Genomic DNA, 22331 nt, shown 5'->3' with positions numbered 1-22331 from the left:
CCATAGGGGTGGGGCTCTGTTTGAAGTTTGTTCTCACTATATCTCAAGTACTGGATGGATCTTTCTGAAATTTCATATGTACTTACAGCACCTACCATGGAGTGCTATATCTTTACTTCATACCAATTATTTGAAACATGTTCAGGTGAGCGGTACAGGCCCTCTGGGCCTCTTGTTACATGATTTATTCCGACAACACATACATGTAGAAGTGGAAATGTCCAGACTGGTTAAACTACTTTAAAGTAAACTTGCATAAAAATATTCATGCACAAGCATATTGACACATTAAATAGATATATTACAGCAGTATTGGCAACACCAACATTCCACAAAGTAAACAGTTTAAATTGTCAAAATGTAAAAATTTACTGTGCATAAATTGTCATATATTTTAGAGTACATGTATATTTATACATTTACATTGAAATACAAAGCAGCCTTAGGTGGAAGCTGGTATTTCATCTTAATTTTTCCTTGCGTCTTTTTGATGTGCATTCAGAACTGTTTTCAATTCATTTTACAGAACATCTGCTACAAGCAATGCAGTTAACTACTTGTATGAAAGCCAAAGATTCCATATCTCTCCAACATCAATTCCATCTCCGTCAGCAGGATCTACTTCAGGAACGCCTCAGCAAGTTACAGGCACTCCAGGTATGTAAATTTACCTGGCTTCTTTTCCAGCAGATCATAAACCTTGTACTCCTTAGCCATATTCAGCCTCACCTAATCCATTTGTCTAACAACTATTTTTAATGCATGCAAGCTTTTTAAGCTATATACAGGGAAAGGTTCAATAAAACATTTTAAAGGGATAACTTATTCTGTGATTATCATAAGCTACATGCATATTCATCATACCAATATCCGCTCACACAATACTGCTTGAGCATCAGTAATTCTGATTCTGTGATTTCCTGCGATATCAATATACATGTATCAGACTTTTGACAGAATGTTAATTGTTGATGTGTCAGATATGTTATAGGCTATGTGTATACCCTAGATCTACATGTTTTATTTACTGATTTTATGTTTTTGATCATTTTGATTTACATGTTGAACTAATCAGACCTCATATTGACTTTGATAAAATATTCTTGTAAACAGATAAAGATATCTAACAAGAAAGACTTAACACAGAGTCAAGGAACACAGACCGACTTTCTGAACCTTGATGGCTCACCGAACAGTATTGATGCTGCATCTCAGGCCCTGTCTGACACCGACTCCATGCTCGAATACCTTATCAATCGAGAGAAACAGGAACGTGGGGATGTGTCAAATCAGCAACAACCAGAAGAGCACAAAATAGTGCAGAAAGTTCCAAGAGATGATAAAACAATTATCAAAGAACTGACTGTTCAAAATGATGAGTTACGGAAACATGTTCATATACTCATAAAGGACTTAGATGAATGTAAGGGAGATAATGAGTTCCTGCTTCAAAGAGTACTGACTGCTGGCAGGCCAGATAGAGGCTCAGATAATAAAGATATATTTGGGAGAACTGTCGAAGATGACAAGTCGCCAAACTTTGAGTTACCTCCCCTAGAACAACCTCATTTTGACTTTGATTCGATTGGCATTCCAGTAGAAGCCTTAGAACACAGTGTCGAGGAAAATGGTATTTTTTTCAGTGATTAATGTTCCGAAAATTATTACTGCTGGAGATTTAAGCTTCCAAGCAATTTTTTTCATGATGATTTGTCTTTATTTACAACACTGAGATATCATGTTACATGTATTTTTATGTTCAAGTGGTAACCCTTTGGTACCAGGGTGTTTTTAACTATGTGTATAGTGTAGGTCAGAGAAGTAAACAAAAAAGGTGAAATGAGTGAAATCCCCACCAGTACAGGGTTTGTTAGATGATATCCTATACCTCCTATTTATATATGGCCGTCTATGAAGGGACGTATTGACTGGCTGGGCATTGACAGTGGTTTTTCCAGAGCATCACTTCTTTGCTAAATATATGCTCCGTCAACATTTACCATACTTTATCTTGGGGAAGTGCAATGTCGCATGCTGACATTGGGTCTCAAGCAACAAGATATACAGAGTTATAGTGATTCTTTATTCATTTGTGATAGTAGAGTTGTCTGCAGAATAGCTTCTTACTATTTCGCCTATGTTCACAAAATTTGCTATACATGTGTCTTGGGAGGCGCGACTGAAGTTAGATCTTGTACTTCTCTATATACAGAGTAATGGCCCTTTGTTTATTTTCCTACCAGGTTTACCATACTATGGTTTGATAGGTGTATATCGTTCCACTCATATCACATGGTACCCTTGTTATTATTACAATATGCAATGAAATTCAATGTTTTATTATTTCTTTGTTTGCTAAGTATGGAAAACTTTTTTACATTTAACATAGCATTCATTAAACACATCAAATACATTAATCCAAGTAAAACCAGTGTTCTGATTATACTAAACTCAGTTAACATCATCTAGGATGACTGGATACCATCAATTACATGGTACAGTGACTGGATACCATCAATTACACGGTACAGTGACTGGATACCATCAATTACACGGTACAGTGACTGGATACCATCAATTACACGGTACAGTGACTGGATACCATCAATTACAGATATAGAAATAAGTCTACAAAGCTGAGGTTAGCTGGAGAAAAACCAGTCTTTCATCAAACTCACTACATCGCAGATATTATATGATGTCTTCAGATTTAGGAACTCACTGTTGTAAAGTCAGGTTTTATTGTACATGTCACCAGTCTTTCAAAAAGTACCCGGTGTATATTCATTTCAATGTCGTATTATTGTGTTAATGTTTGAGGGACCAATTTTTGTTAACTATGATATTGTAAATTTTTAACCACTGTTATAGATGCTCAATGGATGTTTTGATGTCATTTATTTGTACTGTGTAACATGTTAAACTGTGGAAGATGATTATGAATTATGTTTGTCAATAGCATATACAATCCTTAACTTGAATCTATGGCAATTAAATGGTGTGAAAGATTCCTTAATTAATAATAAAGCTATTGTTTTGATTTTTTTTTGTGTTTTTATGTATTTTGTTTAGATCTAAGAATTGTTTATGTCAATTTTCTGGTAATGTGTACACATTTGTGTATATCACCCATTGCAACGTCTGCTAGATAGAAACACTTCAACCTGGTGCTTACTGTGTACCATAATCTTTTTCATATGTAAACTTTCACCCTTCTTATTGAGGTATATTTATCATTAAAGTGAACATTGGCAAACAAGAAATAAACAAAGCAACCAAATACAGGGAGTGCGAGATCCAACGTCTGTGCAAAGAGTTCAGTGGAGTTCTGTGACGCCGAGCAGTTCAGTGGAGTTCAGTGGAGTTCTGTGATGCCGAGCAGTTCAGTGGAGTTCTGTGATGCCGAGCAGTTCAGTGGAGTTCTGTGATGCCGAGCAGTTCAGTGGAGTTCTGTGATGCCGAGCAGTTCAGTGGAGTTCTGTGACGCCGAGCACTTCAGTGGAGTTCTGTGACGCCGAGCAGTTCAGTGGATTTCTGTGACGCCGAGGAGTTCAGTGGAGTTCTGTGATGCCGAGCAGTTCAGTGGAGTTCTGTGATGCCGAGCGGTTCAGTGGAGTTCTGTGACGCCGAGCAGTTCAGTGGAGTTCTGTGACGCCGAGCACTTCAGTGGAGTTCTGTGACGCCGAGCAGTTCAGTTGAGCATGAAATTAACAACGGGCGAGTTGTTTTAAAGACATGGATGCCTTGCCCACACACTAAAAGAACTTAGGCAAGGCCTTAGAGTCCAAGGTCAAAGGTTAAGGTTACAAAAATGTTCTACTCATATAAGACACACAGGAATGTGAAGTTGTGTGACTTGAGCTGCTGTACTTAGTCTATAACTGACATGAATGTAAAATCTTAACCAAGGTCACAGGTCAAAGTCACAAAAATTTTGTGCAATACGTTCTACTTATAAAAGTTACAATGTGACCTTAGCCTCAGTATTTTGTTTATTCCTGACCTTAAAGCAAAATGTAACTGGTTGTATGTCAATGGTAATCCTACATCCCCAGCTTCGTTTTGTGGCAGAGGACAACATGAATTCCCATAATATACATGTGATAATTACACTGCATACATTCCTTATTAGATTCCAATATGCTTTAATGCAAGATTCATAGAGACATCTTTAATAGATGAAAATATAGTTCTTACAAACTTTGACTGAATGTAACATTCATTTGACCTTGATGTGACCTATTATGGTGCATTGTACACCTTCTGTCGTTTATGCTAGTACATGTACCACAAGTTTCATGAGGGTAAATGTATTCCCCAGAAGCTATATCATATTGCTGCATGATCACAAGAAAACTCCGAAAGTCCCTCTACAGAATTGGATGTTTACTTCTATTTCCAAGTTTGGTTGTCCTTGAGTGGCCCATCATCCCAGTCTGTGGATACCATCTTTATACGACCCGAGCTGTTGAGACGACACAAAACCCTAAACACACAAACAAGAGCTGTTTAATCATTTACATTATGGCCTGTACAGAATTCCTGATCATCACCTCAAAAAAATGTACCTGAACTTTGGCCTTGTTGTGGTGATTATCACTTTGTCAGAAGAAGAGTCTTTAAAATAAAGCTTTGATGACAGATGAACGGACAAACAGATGACTGTCACACCATCCCATAAGCTCACTTGGCCCCGACAGCCAGGGGAGCCAAAGTATTTTGAATGTCTTTGCCTGTATTTCCCCAAGGCATCTACACCCTTCATTTGTTTTTAACCCTTCATTTACATAAAACGGAATAATTTTGGCACAGGGAAGTTTCTTGCCAAATTGAGTCAAAATCCCCTTTTCTCTTGAGCCATTCTGGACAAGTAGTCTTTTTGACTGGAAACACCATGACCCAAGGCATAAGCTCAGGACACGGGTATTTCATATCATGTGAGCAAAGGTATTGCATACATTTAATAAAACTTACTTTATATTTTTAATTGCCACCAAAATACAATCTAATTATTTATTAGCTTCAACTGGTTAAATGACTATGAATAATGATTATGGAGTATTGGTCAATGGTTAACACTCCGTCCTTCCAAGCAGGCGGCCGGGGTTTGATCCCTGAAGTCGCCGTACGCATGGAATATTAGAGAAAGTGTTTTTCTCCAGCCCACACAACTCCAACAACCCAGGTGGAGTATAAAATGATCTGGGGTGGGTGTTGCGGTATCTGTGATGTATCAGCATTTAAGTGAGGTGGCACTATAAATGATACCGTTGGAAGCATAGTCCCACTACAAACAGAACACAATACATCTTCAGCACACACACAAGCATACACACATAAGGAGATATTAGCCAGGTGGCAAAGGACTAAGTAGTTAGCGCCTGATAAGGCAGCTACTGCGAATTCCTCAATATTGTATTGATTAATATATATGCTAATTGTATTGACTGTATTAAATTGTATATCTATGTACTGTAAAGTGCTTTAGAGTGGCTTATGTTAGCTAGATAGGGCGCTATATCAAATGTTGTATATTTATTCATTTATAAATCAATAGGACCATGTTTTCAGTGACTGACCGTTATTTTCGGAAACTCAATGTAACTTTTAACCCTTTCACCCCTAGGTTACTTGAATAGACTCTACCATACATTCATCTGGGTGAGTCCATGATGGTCTAGAGTGGTGAAAGAGTTAAGCCCACCATCTCAGCTATTCAAATCACCCTGCGTCCGTGGTCGGTCCGTCCTTAAACGATTTTTGTTAGTGCCATTTATTTATCAAATTTCACATGAAGGCTCCCAATGGTTCCTAGTTTCGCATTTAAAATTTTGGGGATGATTGGAAAACCAAGATGGCTGGCAGGTGGTCGTATTGAGTTTGGGAGTTAACCCTATTGCTCAAAACATATTGGAGGTATCTTTCTCAAATTTCACCTCAGGGTTCCTCTTGTTCTTAGTTCTACATATCAAATCATATCGCCTGGCCATCATGTTACAGTTTTTGTTTTGAATCGCTATTTCTCAGATTTACTTGAGGAAATTTTTTGAAATTTGAAATGTAGGTTCCCCTTGGTCCTGAGTTGTGCATGTTAACTTTTGAGGTTGTTCAAAAGATTGATTAAGATGGCAGACAGGCAGATAAGAGTAAAGAAGAGAAAAGATCTAACTGACACAGAACTAATGTTGATGGTACAATGTTGAGTGCCAAGATCCCTCTGAGATCTCTTGTTTGATTGATTAGCACTGAAACAAAAGAACCCAGGAGGTGAATGGTATAGGACGAAAAATTATGACAGGAATTGCTGTTTTAACTCACTGAAAAAAAGAAGTGTTTTTTTTTCAAATCCAATGTCATATGCCTGAAATATCTTCAAAAAGAATTCCACACGGACCATATTCTTGTCCCATTAGAACCCAGAGTAAATACTATTAACCAGAAAATGTTCACTGCAGTTGAACTTCTGCCTTCAAATTCAATACTGAGGGCAAATTTATCATGATAGTGAATATCAGTACACAACACACTAAATTAAGTTATATATGTGATGGCGAAAATGTCCTGTTGTACACTAGTTTACTGCCCTAAATCTTTCTTCAATGTTCCGATGGATGTCAAGCACCATTCCATATTAATTTACACTTCAAAACTACTCGGAGATAAAGTGTAGAGGTTTTACAAAACTACTCGGAGATATGGTGTAGAGGTTTTACAAAACTACTCGGGGGTATGGTGTAGAGGTTTTACAAAACCTACTTGGAGATATGGTGTAGAGGTTTTACAAAAACTATTGGAGATATGGTGTGGAGGTTTTACAAAAACTACTCAGAGATATGGTGAAGAGGTTAAACAAAACCTACTCGGAGATATGGTGTAGAGGTTTTACAAAAACTACTCGGAGATATGGTGAAGAGGTTATACAAAACCTACTCGGAGATATGGTGTAGAGGTTTTACAAAAACTACTCGGAGATATGGTGAAGAGATTTTACATACTACTCGGAGATATGGTGTGGAGGTTTTACAAAACCTACTCGTAGATATGGTGTAGAGGTTTTACAAAACTACTCGAAGATATGGTGTAGAGGTTTTACATACTACTCGGAGATATGGTGTAGAGGTTTTAAAAAACTACTCGGAGATATGGTGTAGAGGTTTTACAAAACTACTCGGAGATATGGTGTAGAGGTTTTACAAAAACTACTCGGAGATATGGTGTGGAGGTTTTACAAAACCTACTCATACATATGGTGTAGAGGTTTTACAAAAACTACTCGGAGATATGGTGTAGAGGTTTTACAAAACCTACTCGGAAATATGGTGTAGAGGTTTTACAAAAACTACTCGGAGATATGGTGTAGAGGTTTTACAAAACTACTCTAGGATATGGTGAAGAGGTTTTACAAAACTACTCGGAAATATGGTGTAGAGGTTTTACAAAAACTACTCGGAGATATGGTGGAGAGGTTTTACATACTACTCGGAGATATGGTGTAGAGGTTTTACAAAAACTACTCGGAGATATGCTGTAGAGGTTTTACAAAACTACTCTAGGATATGATGAAGAGGTTTTACAAAACTACTCGGAAATATGGTGTAGAGGTTTTACAAAAACTACTCGGAGATATGGTGTAGAGGTTTTACAAAACCTACTCGGAGATATGGTGTAGAGGTTTTACAAAAACTACTCGGAGATATGCTGTAGAGGTTTTACAAAACTACTCTAGGATATGGTGAAGAGGTTTTACAAAACTACTCGGAGATATGGTGTAGAGGTTTTACAAAACCTACTCGGAAATATGGTGTAGAGGTTTTACAAAACTACTCGCAGATATGGTGTAGAGGTTTTACAAAACTACTCGAGGATATGGTGAAGAGATTTTACAAAACTACTCGGAGATATGGTGTAGAGGTTTTACAAAACTACTGGGAGATATGGTGTAGAGGTTTTACAAAACTACTCGGAGATATGGTGTAGAGGTTTTACATACTACTCAGAGATATGATGTAGAGGTTTTACAAAACTACTCGAGGATATGGTGAAGAGGTTTTACAAAAACTACTCGGAGATATGGTGTAGAGGTTTTACAAAACTACTCGAAGATATGGTGTAGAGGTTTTACAAAACTACTCGGAGATATGGTGTAGAGGTTTTACATACTACTCAGAGATATGGTGTAGAGGTTTTACATACTACTCAGAGATATGGTGTAGAGGTTTTACAAACACATGACAGACAAATATTTCAAATAGCAACACATTTATTAACAAAAACAACAACAGCAGCACTGCTTATATATATGTTAGTGTATATTTCAAAAAAAAAAAAAAAAATCATGACATTGTCTACACATAAAATTCAGAAATAATATGGATCAATTCAGTGATGGGAACAGTTAATATTGCATTAAATCTAACAACAAAAGAATGACAAAAGGAAAATCTTTCAGAAGTAAAAACCCAACAAAAAACGAAAAGAGAGTTGCATATAAGAAGAGATTTGATTAAGGGAACAAACCCATGAAACCTGTCTCCTCTAACAGTCAATAGCATGCCATAAAGGTCAGTGACCTAGATATAGAGCATTGCACACCTGTATGTGATGCAGATATCCTTCCAGCTTCATCAAAATGTTTTCTATGGTTTAAAATGTACAGCCCAGACACGATTATATTGCAAGAAGAACTAGTACTAATACAATGCGACTCCCTTCAATACAACAATTCAGTTAATTTGGTTTTATGACCTTACTTGCCTCCCAGTTCCCCATTTACCAATATAATGCATACCCATGGTTATTGTAATGCACTTGCTACTGTAATATAAATAAGTTAGGTGGCTCCATGCTATATTGAGAATTTCTGAAATACTTTCTTAGAATTAATATACCACAAAAGTGTCTCTATGCATAATTATATAATGATGAATTTTATTCTCAAACGGCCCCCTGACCCCCTAAACACCTACCGCGTAAACACACACTTAGTAAGTAATTCAAAAGTGACAGCTGAATTGTATAGAACAAACAGTCATTCGTTGATAGAAAGTACAGAATCTTGTGTGTGGTGGTTTATAGTCTCCCGATATGACAGACAAAAATAACAATTCTAACAGACAGGTTTTGGTAATAAATACAACTTAGTGTAATGAATGTATTTATAATACATATAATTGAATAGGAACAATTCAGCGTCATTTATAGTAAACATCTTAATGGAAATAAAAAATATACTTGACCACATCACTTTTCTGTTCACACTGAAGAAAACAACCAAACAATTTTATGACCGAATTCCTGTCTCAGAAGTGGCATACACATTAACAATATTCTGTGATCAGGTAACTAGTGTACATGAACAGTTCCACATTCCATACAACTTTAATTATGTATGACAGAAGAAAATAAATGTATTTCATTGAAAAATACTTCGTGTGGTCCCCAATATATATATAAAATGAAAATGAGTGTTAAATCATTTTGATCACATTATCAAGATTTGTGGCATTTATTCGTGTAAACGAAAAGTTTCATGCAACCCTGAAATGTAAAAAGCCGCAATTTTGACTCCAGTGTGTAAGTCATGTACTTGTCCTAGGCGTAACGTCACAATTGAAACAATTGAAACTTACAACCAATCAAAGAGCTGATAGGTAATACTACATAGGTTAATACGCAAGCAAGTATGACATGGGTGCATTCACTGGATTACACAGTACATTATGTGATAAAATTGGATATGTGATTCTGATGGGTATGGTCTAGGACGTTAATACTTATTGGGTATCCTTTCAAAAGTCTTACTGATTGTTCCTTCATTGTTTCACAGCCAGCAAATTCAATGATACATTGGGATAAAGTTTACCATGTTATAATGTAGTACTTGTAACAAGCTTCACCTTTTAACAATGACATGAATTGTAAAGATAGGTACAATATTATAAGTCAATTGTTTTATATACCTAAACACCCAACATTTTATGACAGTTATTGTTGCTAGCAGAAAATTCTTTTGGTCATCCTGAAAATTTTCTTATTATATTCACCGACATATTTCATGATTTAAATATGGTTCACAATAAATAGACAAGGATTCTTAAATTACGATACATTTGAAAGGTCTACAAAGATAGTACATGTATATGAATTATACATAAAAAATAGCGGACAGCTGGAAGACAACAGATTCAGAGGATTTCTGGACAACTTGTACTTTTGGACCTAAAATAACTCACTAGAACTCTATCTGTAAAATGTACTTAAGTCAAAGTTTTGACAAAATATAAGTGTATATACAATATTTATAATTCTATCAGGAGTGAACTTTGGTGAATGGAATTTATGAACCAAACCTCAAAATTTGAATTTTACTTCAATTTTAATATATTAATTAGGTCTGGTACCCTCATTCAGTAAAATACATCTAAGCAATTGAAACAATAATAATGATGAGCAAAACAGATACCTTCAAACTTTATATTGTACAAAGAACATCTAAAGAAAATTAAATTTACCGGTGAAAAGATTGAAAGTGGCATAACACTGTGGAGCTTTATAAGATTCTTACTAGGATATAACATAGATATTGATTAAGAATTTTATCCCAAACAGGTACTAGAGAATTCTTGTATACACAAAGAATGGTTAACACATGAAATAGTATACATGTAGTTTTCCATCAAACTGAGCATGGTAGAACCACCAACATAAGTGTCAACCTCTGAAACCACCTCATTCCACATTTCCAATGAGGAAGAAAAAGCATGAAACGTGACTGAAACTGATGTGCACAATCTTTCCTGTTTTATGAATCAAAATAACTCCGAAAAGCCTTCATCTGATTCAGACACACCTGTTATGATCATTACACACACCCTGCAGCAACTAGATCATTTGACCACTGGATGAGGATTTTGAGTTTGTGTGAGTTTGGACTGGAATGGGGGAGTTTCAAGGGAGATTGGTAAATTTTGGTCAAAATGAGAGAGTCTCCTTCCTAATGAGGGAGGTTTGACAGCTATACAACAAAGAACTATGAATAAGAATTGGATGAGCATTGGAAATCAGTCAAAATATATGTTTTAAAGAACAAATATGCATATTTAAACATCACCATGATACAGATCCAGGCAAGTGGCACCAATGGAAAATACTTATGTTTATTATATTGTAACACTAGTCAGGATTACACAACTCAGGAATCTACAGAACAGTAGTACATACCAGTAGTACATACCAGTAGTACATAACAGTAGTACATACCAGTAGTACCAGTAGTACATACCAGTAGTACATAACAGTAGTACAAACCAGTAGTACATACCAGTAGTACAATACCAGTAGTACATAACAGTAGTACCAGTAGTACATACCAGTAGTACATAACAGTAGTACATACCAGTAGTACATACCAGTAGTACATACATACCAGTAGTACATACCAGTAGTACATACATACCAGTAGTACATACATACCAGTAGTACATACATACCAGTAGTTCATACCAGTAGTACATCAATGAAATTCTTAAAATATTAGGCTAAAACACTGCGGTTTTGATAACATAAATTATTATATTTTTAAAGTATAGAAACAATTGCAATCATTTACCATCATATAATCAAAGACAATAAATAATTTCCTGTGTACATTGTTTTTGCTATACCACATATTTTAAATATGAATTAGAAAAAGAAAAAAACCCACTGAATATGTGTACGACTGACTAAACATAGAATAAATAGAAGAATACAAATCACAACTTGACATGCTGGTATGTGACTGATGTTATTAAGGAAACATTTTATGCGATTATATAATGTACCAGGGGTATGCATGGTCCAACCTCCTAGCTACTATTACCTATTAAAAGTTTTCTGGCCAGTGCTTTTGGGACCAATTAGGGGATAACCATAGTGGGGATAAAGTAGGGTTATCCCCATTCTAATTCATATCAACCAAAACCACAGACAGAAACGACGATTTTAAGATGTTTTTGAGTGTTTCTTCAAATTCTGGGTCTCGCTGCTCTGGATTGGTGACGTCAGAAATATTCAAAGTGAGGCAGAATTATGTTGACCTTTTGGGGTCACGCTTTTGTAAGTGACGTCATGAATAATCAATTTCATGAGGTTTAAGGGTCAGGCGGGGTCATCAACGTCATTAACAATCGCCATCCGGGCTTCATATGCAAATGAGAAATTTGCGGACGGTATATCATGGTTTTACTGTTGCAAATTATTTTGATTGACCAATCAAATGCCGTGTTACATCTCAAATGAATTAGAATTTCTCTTTTACAAGTCAAAGTTGTTCCCAGCGCTTTCTCTAATCAGACACTTTAGTTAGGAGAAATGTGGTTAAGTTAATGATGGTCCACTGAACTGGTGCATCATCCAACAAAACAAAATTATAATTAAGTATTTTAGATCCCTACTCATTACCCCATTCACCCCTAAAGTCACATTTGAACCTTACCAAATCAAAGACTGGGCAAGTCCAGTTTGAATATGTAGGGGTGAATGAGTAAATGGCAACCAATTCAAATTCAATAATATACATATATAATACAATTGATTGAAATGCACAATATATTTATCATCTCGTGAAAGAGTTCATTACTGTTTAAAAGAATGTTCTGTACAAGGCTACTTCACGTACAGTGGTTTGTTAATGAACAAAAGTGATAACTTCTATATATAGATATTAGCTGTACAAAGCTACTCATGACAAATTTATAAATGAGTACACATGTACAAATTTTAAATCTATAGCAATACAAGCTGCGCAAATCTACTACATGTACTACAAAAAATTGAACCTTTTTAGGATAATATACCTATTTGTACAATGTTGAAAATTACTCCCTTAGATAAAAACATTCTTAATTAATCAAAGCGTTTCATGTCTCAGGATAGGGCATCAGAAAGTTTAAATTATATTCAAGTTTACATCTCACACAGTTACCCACCAATTTTTATTCTCAGTAGGGCTGGGATGATGTATCAATGTATTGAAATATCTTGATACTTACTTAGGTGATATATGTATGTATGTCGCGAAGTATCATCATGAGCTGACAAAATGCTTGTTGAAAAAAAAATCTTCAAGTACTTTCTTGAACAAGAGATCCCAGAGGGATCTTGGCGCCCACCTTTGTACCATCTTCATTAGTTCTTTGTTAGTTCGATCTTTTCCCTTCTTTCCTCTAATCTGTTTGATCGAGTCATGTTAACAGTAAATGCACCTTGAGGTAACTTTTGATCTAAACTTAATACTGATGTGTATGAAAGCCAACCTTCAAAGTGAGTTTGTTCTTTCACATATTTACTAGTACAGTANCAACGAGGAATCAAGGGGAACCTACATTTACAATTTGAGAAAGATCCCTCCCGTACTTTCCGAGAAATAGCGATAACAAACTTTCACTATCAAAATCAAAGATGGCTGCCTGTCGGCCTTGTTGTTTATCCGATCAGTCTCTAAAATTGCCCTGCACAGCTAGGACCAAGGGGAACCTACATATAAAATTTAAGAAAGATCCCTCTAGTTCTTCCAGAGAAATAGCGGTAACAAACCCACACTATCAAAATCCAAGATGACTACCTGTCGGCCATGTTGTTTATCTGATCAATCTCAAAAGTTGCCCTGCACAGCTAAGGACCAAGGGGAACCTACATATAAAATTTGAGAAAGATCCCTCTGGTACTTCTTGAGAAATAGCGATAGCAAACTTTCACTATCAAAATCCAAGATGGCTGCCTGTCGGCCATGTTGTTTATCCGATCAGTCTCAAAAGTTGCCCTGCACAGCTAAGTACCAAGGGGAACCTGCATATAAAATTTGAGAAAGATCCCTCAGGTACTTCTTGAGAAATACCGATAACAAGAATTGTTTACGGACGGACGACGGACGGCGGACAACGGACGGACGATGGACCACGGACGCAGGGTGATTTGAATAGCCCACCATCAGGTGATGGTGGGCTAAAAATTATTTTAGAATAAACTTATCATTATGAGACTACTCAAATACTCTAATAAGATATCATTGTTATAATATGTAATAAGTACTTACCAGGTAACTACTAGGACTACCAATGGTAAGAAGAACTACTGATGAGATAACAATCACCAAATGCTTGGATAAAAACTGCAGAATTGATTCTTGGAGAAAAGAAAAGCAAGAAATCTTTAAATACATGTACATGTATTGTACCTGCCCTACTATTTTGTGGCTTTACATTTTAACCTAACCTTTCATAAATACATCTAATACAGAATATTGGGTACTTAAAGGGACAATTTAGTGAAGCAACACAAAACTATTCATGATTATATAGTTTGATATTCCTCATGAACAATTCATGTTGAGAAATTGACAAGAGACAATGTTTTCTGGGCGTTTTTAATCACTAACTGTACAGCTGTACGTTTTAGCGACAGCTGTCGATTAATTTCTAGCTAACAAAAATGTTTTCCAGTCGAGGAGAGAAGGTAATTAACTTCTCTCTTTATTCACCTAACCTCTATGGAATACAAGTACATGCATTTATTCTGAATCAATGTCATCTTCCAACATCATCTCAAACATCGTTATAAATGAGTGGTCTATTTTACTTTTAAACCTATTGATATATTGTACTTTCTGTGGTTTGAAAATCTCCCTGCGGCACCCTCTCAGTGCGCTAATTGAACCTGTTCATTTTTATTCAAATCCAAATGTGAACAGAAATATCAGATTAGAGGGGTATATTATGATACTTTTAATTCTTACTTGTGATGTATTGTGCAAATTCAAGAATGTGTTATGGTGTGAACTTAGACTCATAACTGACACTGTGTTGTCAGTCGACAGCGTAGTGCTGTACATATTTACTTCTCATTGAAAGGCCCGGATATTGAACTATTTTGGTTGCATCTATTTTTATCACCGGCTTTCCCAAAAGATGAAACTGACCACACTGGACGTTGGCTTTAGGTCATGTCATTATCAACAATGTAAACTTTCGTTAGAAGATATATATTTGCAGTATTGACTTGATTTTCTGGTTGTCATTTGACTTAATAACCCCTTTATAATGTTTACAACTTTTATGCATTTCATGGCATTATGTCATTTTGAAAATTTGCCGAAAGTGATATTGTAAAGTTTGACTACAGAAAATGTACATTAATTTTTGTTACTACTCTTGGTGAAGATGAACCGACTGCTTTTGTTTGTAAGATGGCCAGCGACAGTACGGACAGAAGTGGTTATCGTTACCAGTATCCTTGACCAGCCAGGCCACGATACAGACATGATGAAAGCAGTGACCACAGGGCAGTCCACACAGCTTCACATCCATCTCATACTCATCAAGACAGATGCCACATCGGGTCTCCACCAACATTCCCTCGGGAGCCCCACACAGTATCCCGTTCTGTTTCATGTCAACATCACAGATGTGCTTTTTATTGAAGTTCATAGCTGGGTCTGACATTGCAACATTGGCATTGTCAGTGTTTTGCTTGGATTTCTCATCACTTGTTTCAACCTTCTCCATTTTTTCATTCATCTGCATAGCAGGCTTTGATTCAGGTATCTCTTCTGCACCATCTCCACAACAAGCACCATTACTCTGCTTACCCTTTTGATTAGCTTCCTGACTGTTTTCTTCAGGGGAGGCAACACTATTTTGACTGTTGCTTGAATTGCCTTGGGATGATGTCCTCTCTAAATTGCTATCCAAAAGTATGTCTTGAGAAACTCCCCTCAAAAAGCTGACAATGGGGAGTACTCTGTGGTTCCAAATGGGAAGATTTCGGATGTAATCTGTTGAAATCATGGAGGAGTGGAATGAGCCTAAAGCTGTTTCATCAGCTGCATCCTCATAATCAATGAACCTCCTTCTCTGAGAAGCCAAAAATAGACTCGCTGTTGGAAAAAACAAATGTTCCAAAGTTCGAAATTGGGAAAAATTCCACTCGTTTGGATTGAATTCTTCGGCTTCATGATCTTTAAATCTGTAAGCCAAAATCCCCACAATGGAAACGTACATAATAAACGAAAATCCGCTGAAATATTTATGAGCAGTATAGAAACAATAATCCTGTCGCATGTACGAACCGAGTTCCGAAAGTCCCAGAATGCGGATACATTTCAACCCAAATTCTATAACAAATGATATTGTATTGAGTTGGAAAACTGTTAACAATATTATCCAAGCTAACAAAAGAACAGTGTTATTTTTTAAGACACAACAAATGAACTTAAAAAGTCTTTTTAACACTGATCCTTGTACGAGAAATGGTTCAAATAGGCTTGTAAAATTACACAGTCCTAAACTCAATACAAAAATGTCATTCAAACTCGGGTAGAGTGTTTTTAGAAAAACTTCCATGGATTTGTAAGTTGGATTTTCAATAGGTTTATTACCATATACCGAAAGTTTCTCTGCAGTGATAACAATATATTTTGGTGGTATTCCCCAGTCAAACTCCTTCAAAATGTCTTTCATATTCAGTGATTTATTGTTCATGAACCCAAATTTCACTCTACCGGGAAACTTAATGCTTACTGCTGAGAAAAACAGTGGTGGGTTCTTGATATCAGAAAACATGACCATACGTATCTCTGCAGTAGAATCAGTTTGATTGAATTTCAGCCATTCCCTCTTCAGTTCTTCATACGAGCGGATCTGGAAGACCTTTGTGGACATTGTCTCCTTTATCCAATTGAATATGCTCTGTTGACGATAGTGACCTTCATAACTGTACAACTTAACGACTGCCTTGGTTTTGAACTCTTGTGGAAGACCGAGAATGAGGTGAGAATTGTGCCAATTTTTCTTGGAGCAAAATCTGAAAATAGTGAAATGTGATACAATGTATGATATACCCAAATAATACAGAACATTCATGTGTGATGTGTCTATACATTAACTTAAGCTCAGATTATATCGACTTTTTCAATTGCCTGTAATATCAATTATACAATATACACTGCATAACTTAAAGCTTAGATATATATATTCTGAGACATAAATATGAATTTGGCCTTTCCTTATTTGATGCAGGAACTTTTTTCTCTTTATAATAAGTGACTTCGACATTTTAATTTGCATCAATATCCTGAAAATGAACTTGTTCAATGTGTCATTAAGTTCAGAATTTGTTTGAGGTATCATTAAGTTTAGAATACTTGTATAAAATTTCATTAATATCTTTCTCAAAATGAGGACAGAAGACTGATGACAAACTTTTTCTACTGTATTGTAAACAATCCATAGTCCCTCAGTTTCAGACAAACTTTGATATAGAAATAAACGAAGGGCCATAACTCTGAATACAGTCAGGGCACTAGATAACATTCTGCAATCAAATAGAGGTACAGTACTTGCATTCAAAATTTGGCAATTGTAGGCGAAAGTGTAAGAGATATGCCCTGATCAATGTGACAAAAAAATGCAAATGGACTAACAGACAGAGCACAAACCTATGGTCTCGTTCTGTAGTACTGTTGTGGGACTAATAATCGAGTTTGACCTTTTCGTGTCCGGGCTTTGAAATGCCAACTTGTCTGAGGTATCACAGTAAAATGAGTTGGAACAAAATTTTATCAAAATCTCATAATCTTGCATCATGAAACTAGTGAGAATGGAGGTGGAAGGTGATAATGTGTAAATTCAGGTTATAATTCCCAAACCCCAACGTTCATCAGGTACCCATTCCTGGATCTGTCCCTGGTAACAGTTACAGTATGTAAAAGGAACTTTGTGAATTACAGAAACCTAATTAGCTTGTTGGTTACCTTATCATAACTACCAGGTATGCCTTTCAACATGGGTTATGCTAAGAGCAAAAAATAAATCTTACTTCCTATCAAGATGGCAGTCAAACATTCCGACATTGACTCCAAATCTTGACATCTTTTTTCGAAATTCTAGCCAGCTTGTATCAGAGAGGGAGCTGATTTGACGACCTTTGGTGAGAACTTCCACCAGCCAGACACCATCCTTGGAGTCTTCCACCTGCTCGAGGAAATGGGCTTCCCCTGTGAAGTTGGTCACGCTGGTGTTTTCCTCCAGGGTTGTCTCTGAACTTGTGTCCTCCATGGCAGGTCCTGTGAAACACGATGACAATAAAGTGAGTAAAGAATCATAGAACAAGAGGCCCATGGGCCTTAACAGTCACCCGACTTCTGATATATTTATACATAGAATTGATTTTTGTTTTTAAAACATGAACAGAAGTATTATTCAAAGTGACAAAAAAACAATAAAAAAACCTTATTCAATATCTAGCATACAGATTTAAGACTGAAAAGTATTTGAAACTAGCACCTCTGATTCTAAACAAGGAAAATTAAGAAATTTTAGCACACTGACTCCTTTGGGCGCCCTTGGGATAGAGCTGGCTCAAAATTTTCAAAGTATCAAACGGTCACAATTTTGGTAGAGCGCCTAAAAACCCTTCCATCTTTGAAGAGTATTTGATTCTACCATATCTGGGTCTTAAGAAGAAGATTTTGAAATTTCAGTCAATTTGACCCTTTTTGGCCCCACCCATCAGCCCCTGGGGGTCAGTCAGGGCTGGTATGCACTTACCATAAAACTGCTATCCAATACTGATAATGCTAACCCAAATTAAATTACTTCCAATGGAAATTAAACAAATGTCGGTCCAAAATATTATTTCCCTATATAGACGATAGTAAAGTTTACCCCCTCCCCAGGGGGAAACTTGATACCCCAGGGTCATTTCACAATTTTGGTTAAGCACCTTAAGACCCTTCCATCTATGAAAAGTATTTGATTCTACCATATCTGGGTCTTGAAAAGATTTTGCAAATTTCAGTCAATTCAACCCTTTTTGGCCCCACTCATCAGCCCCTGCGGGTCAGTCAGGGCTGATATGTGCATACAATCAAACTGCTATCCAATACAGATAATGCTAACCCAAATTGAATTACTTTCAATGGAAATTCAACAAATGTTGGTCCAAAATGTGATTTCCCTATATAAACTATGTATAGTAAAGTTTACCCCCTTCCCAGGGGGAAACGTGAGACCCCTGGGTCAAGAAATTCACAATTTTGGTAATTAAAGCACCTTACGACCCTTCCATCTATGAATAGTATTTGATTCTACCATATCTGTGTCTTGAGAAGATGATTTTTGAAATTTTAGTCAATTTGACCCTTTTTGGCCCCGCCCCTCAGGCCCCTGGGGTCTGGGGACCATATCCTCCACTCTTTTTGTTGACCTTTGGCCATGGAAGGTTTCTGCAAAATTTCACTGAAATTGGTTCAGGGGTTTTGGAGAAGAAGTCGAAAATGTAAATTGTTTACGGACGCACGACGGACAACGGACAAAAGGCAACCGCAATAGGTCACTTGCGACTTTGTCTCAGGTGACCTTAAAATCTCTAGTTATAAATTTAAAATATTGCGCGCACAGGTGCTAGCCTCATCTGTCAATACACCTATAATATAAACAAATATCATAAATTGCTGTATTAGCAGTGTATAGTACTACTGTAAAAGCATAATATTTCGTTGGGGATTGAATTTCTTTTATTTCGTGGTTTTTATATAATCCTAACGAAACTTTAAGCACAAAAAATATAAACTTAATGAAAATATAAAAATAAACTATTAATTTAGTTACAAATCCATGCTGTATTTACATTTAAACAGAAGTCATGGTAAACGGTGTAATTATCATCACAGGCACGGAGATAAACACTTTTAACAATAGCATGTCAATCAAGCCTTATATTTGTAACACAGTTATTTTGCTCTTTGTATGCAACTAAGACTATAGAGCATGATGGATTTGACCGATACTCATCGAGTGAGTTTATCTTGCCCGGTCTTACATGTACTTCGCAAGTCGTACGGAGAAATCAACTTGTATAGAAACAATTACATAAAACCCACAAAAAATCTCTTTTTAACAATAATCAAATATTCTATTCAACGAAAAGGGTGTGTAGCGTAAATAAAGCAGTCGTCGTCAGTTGTTAACGACAATAACCTTAACTTTGGATCAATTTCCGGCACCATGCCCTGATTTTGACATTTTTTCAACTGAGACATGAGAATTCAACTTCTAATGCAATAGAGAAACTATTGCTAAAATGATTAAAAACACACGTCTTTCTGGAGTAATATTTTCATTGAAAATAGCATGATTTTCTCACATGATGTGTCAAGATAACCATGAATGTTTATGAAATGCATGCTCGTTTTCTATCAGAATTTGTGTTATAAAATGTTGGTAGCCCTATTGGTTTCCATTTTAGATAGCTATTAACTACCAAACTACCTACCGGTATGCTTGTTTAGACTAAATAATATGACCATAGAGTGATGGTCAATCTATCGTTTTCCACAGACTAGGGTGAAGCGAGGTTTGAAAAATTCAACTGGAGTTGACATGTGACAGGTGATCACCTCAGACGATGTACAGTTAGCCGGACCTATTATGTGTCTAACGCCTGTCAATTTTAACTTCTTACTTACCAAAAAAATACAGGGTTTTTAAATATTGATTCCACGAAATATAATCCCAACGATTTTGTCCCCAAACAAAAACAACGAAATTTAACCCCAACGAAAATATATATGCTTTTACAGTATATGTGGAAGGAAATAGCATGTAGTGCACCTGTTCTCTGTTGTTGTGCCTTGTCCGCGTGGTATAGTCTTGTGCAGAGTGTTGGCGTTTGTAGTTTCATGCTTTTCTGTCCATGTCTATGCGAGTGCTCTGTTTTGATTTGTGTAGTTTTGTATTGTTGTTTTTGTATATAGTCTACGTGTTATTTTTGTTTCGGGCAGACAGAAGGATTGAGTTCCTGGTACGACTGCCATAGGTCATGTTAGGGATTATATAGGTTTAATTTGGAAGTTAGGTATGTACATTGTATGAGGGATAGGAGTTGGTGTGGTTAGATGTAGCATATATAGGAACAGGTAGGCATGAAGAGGGCAGGGGTGGGGGGTGGGGGGATGGGGGTGTTCTTTTTGAAAGTTATTTGTGTGAATAGGGCCATGTCATTGTTTGCATTTTGCTTGTTGTAAATTTTTCTGTCTACATTAATAAACTCTGTTAATTATTATTCTTAGTTCGGAGGAACGGGTCAAGTATAGTTTGTTTTCAACAAACAGTGTTCGTCATGCTCCTGTTACATATATATATACACATAATGCAATATAATGTGATCCTACATTCATGGAGCCATACAATTACTTCAGATAATTTCTTGTTTTACATTCTTCTATATAGTTATATGCAGATTTGAAACTGACCAGTGGACTCCACAAGGTCGGACAGATCCCTTTTTTCCACTGCACCCTCATAACTGATGCCCCTCTGTTCAAGTAAGGCTTTCAACTTCAGCACCGACATCGTCATCGGATCCAAGAGTCGACGGGAAATGTTACCGGACTCCACCCAAGTCACGGTCTCGAGGATACGGGCCAGGACGAACAATACCATCACATACAAGATCACTAGTACTAGTTTTAACCACATTGTTGTTGTTTAGGTGAGACCAAATGATCTGGTCAAGATATAAAGTTTAAACAATGCGAGTCAGTTAGATTGAAATCATATGAAACTGCTTGTTTGGACTGTCCTAAATTGACCTGTATCAGTTCGGCTTACTGACAAAATGCCAGCATCTCTGGTTTGTGTACAGTACAGCTCATCTGACGTGTCAACATCGAGACGAGGTGCGCCAACTGTCAAATACAAAATGTTTGCAAATGCACCGCTGAAATCAACCCGTCCATTTTAACCGACATTTTCTACAAGAAATGGCACATAGTATACAATTTCCACAAATCCAGGCCCGTGTCCTTGCCTCATATTGACATACTGAAGCAATTTTTCATTACACGGTCGACTCTTGGTCTAAATATGGCGACTGTCAAAACAGATCACGTGATCGAATTCGTGTCTGATTTTAGAATCGACTGGCGGGTCCGGGTCGATGTGCCGTCCGGATATGAGAGGTTTGTATGGACAAATAATTGGAAAGTTGATAATTTTTATGTGATAAATCAATTTTCGTCATGCATTGTATGGAAATTGAAACCAATCAATCCCTCGCAAACAAAATTAAATCAAATTAAATGAACTAGTCTAATAGTCCGTCCTCTCTTTCACTTAGTTATATAGCTAAAGCACAGGGACTTGACACGTTCCTATGACCCAGAATGAAAATAACACCCCATGGTCCGATCCCCAGATCACTCATTATTGACAATAGTCCCAGTGTCCCAAAGTTGGTTGTATGCATCTGTCACTATTTTATTTTTATGGATTCACCAGACTTTATTAGATTTA

The 22331-nt window shown here is 36.5% G+C and overlaps 2 protein-coding genes across 2 annotated transcripts in view; one reads left to right on the top strand and one right to left on the bottom strand.

The window, feature by feature from the left end:
- The window catches only part of LOC110466435 (nuclear receptor-binding factor 2-like), an 8713-nt gene extending 5670 nt beyond the window's left edge, over window positions 1-3043 (top strand). The window contains exons 3-4 of the mRNA XM_021522921.1: window positions 527-657; window positions 1114-3043. Of these exons, the coding sequence (XP_021378596.1) occupies window positions 527-657; window positions 1114-1650 (668 nt within the window). The 3' untranslated portion in view covers window positions 1651-3043. The remainder of the gene's footprint in view (window positions 1-526; window positions 658-1113) is intronic.
- Window positions 3044-13916: 10873 nt separating this feature from the next.
- LOC110466458 (E3 ubiquitin-protein ligase RNF103-like) lies at window positions 13917-21920 on the bottom strand. The gene is made up of 3 exons (XM_021522959.1): window positions 21290-21920; window positions 17854-18100; window positions 13917-16839 (listed from the first exon to the last, which is right to left on the bottom strand). Exons 1-3 carry the CDS (start codon window positions 21513-21515, stop codon window positions 15183-15185), a joined length of 2130 nt encoding a protein of 709 aa, XP_021378634.1. The 5' UTR covers window positions 21516-21920; the 3' UTR covers window positions 13917-15182.
- Between the last annotated feature and the right edge of the window lie 411 nt (window positions 21921-22331).

Source organism: Mizuhopecten yessoensis, unplaced genomic scaffold, assembly GCF_002113885.1.
Source record: "Mizuhopecten yessoensis strain PY_sf001 unplaced genomic scaffold, ASM211388v2 scaffold11133, whole genome shotgun sequence".
In the NCBI taxonomy this organism is placed as follows: domain Eukaryota; kingdom Metazoa; phylum Mollusca; class Bivalvia; order Pectinida; family Pectinidae; genus Mizuhopecten; species Mizuhopecten yessoensis.
This window is presented reverse-complemented; position numbering and strand designations above follow the sequence as displayed.

Coding starts and splice junctions, on each gene's coding strand:
- LOC110466458 (XM_021522959.1), bottom strand. CDS start 21,515: ATGTGGTTAAAACTAGTACTAGTGATCTTGTATGTGATGGTATTGTTC. Junction 18,101..21,289: donor CGACCTTGTGGAGTCCACTG/GTCAGTTTCAAA, acceptor CGTGTTTCACAG/GACCTGCCATGGAGGACACA. Junction 16,840..17,853: donor GACTGCCATCTTGATAGGAA/GTAAGATTTATT, acceptor CACTATTTTCAG/ATTTTGCTCCAAGAAAAATT.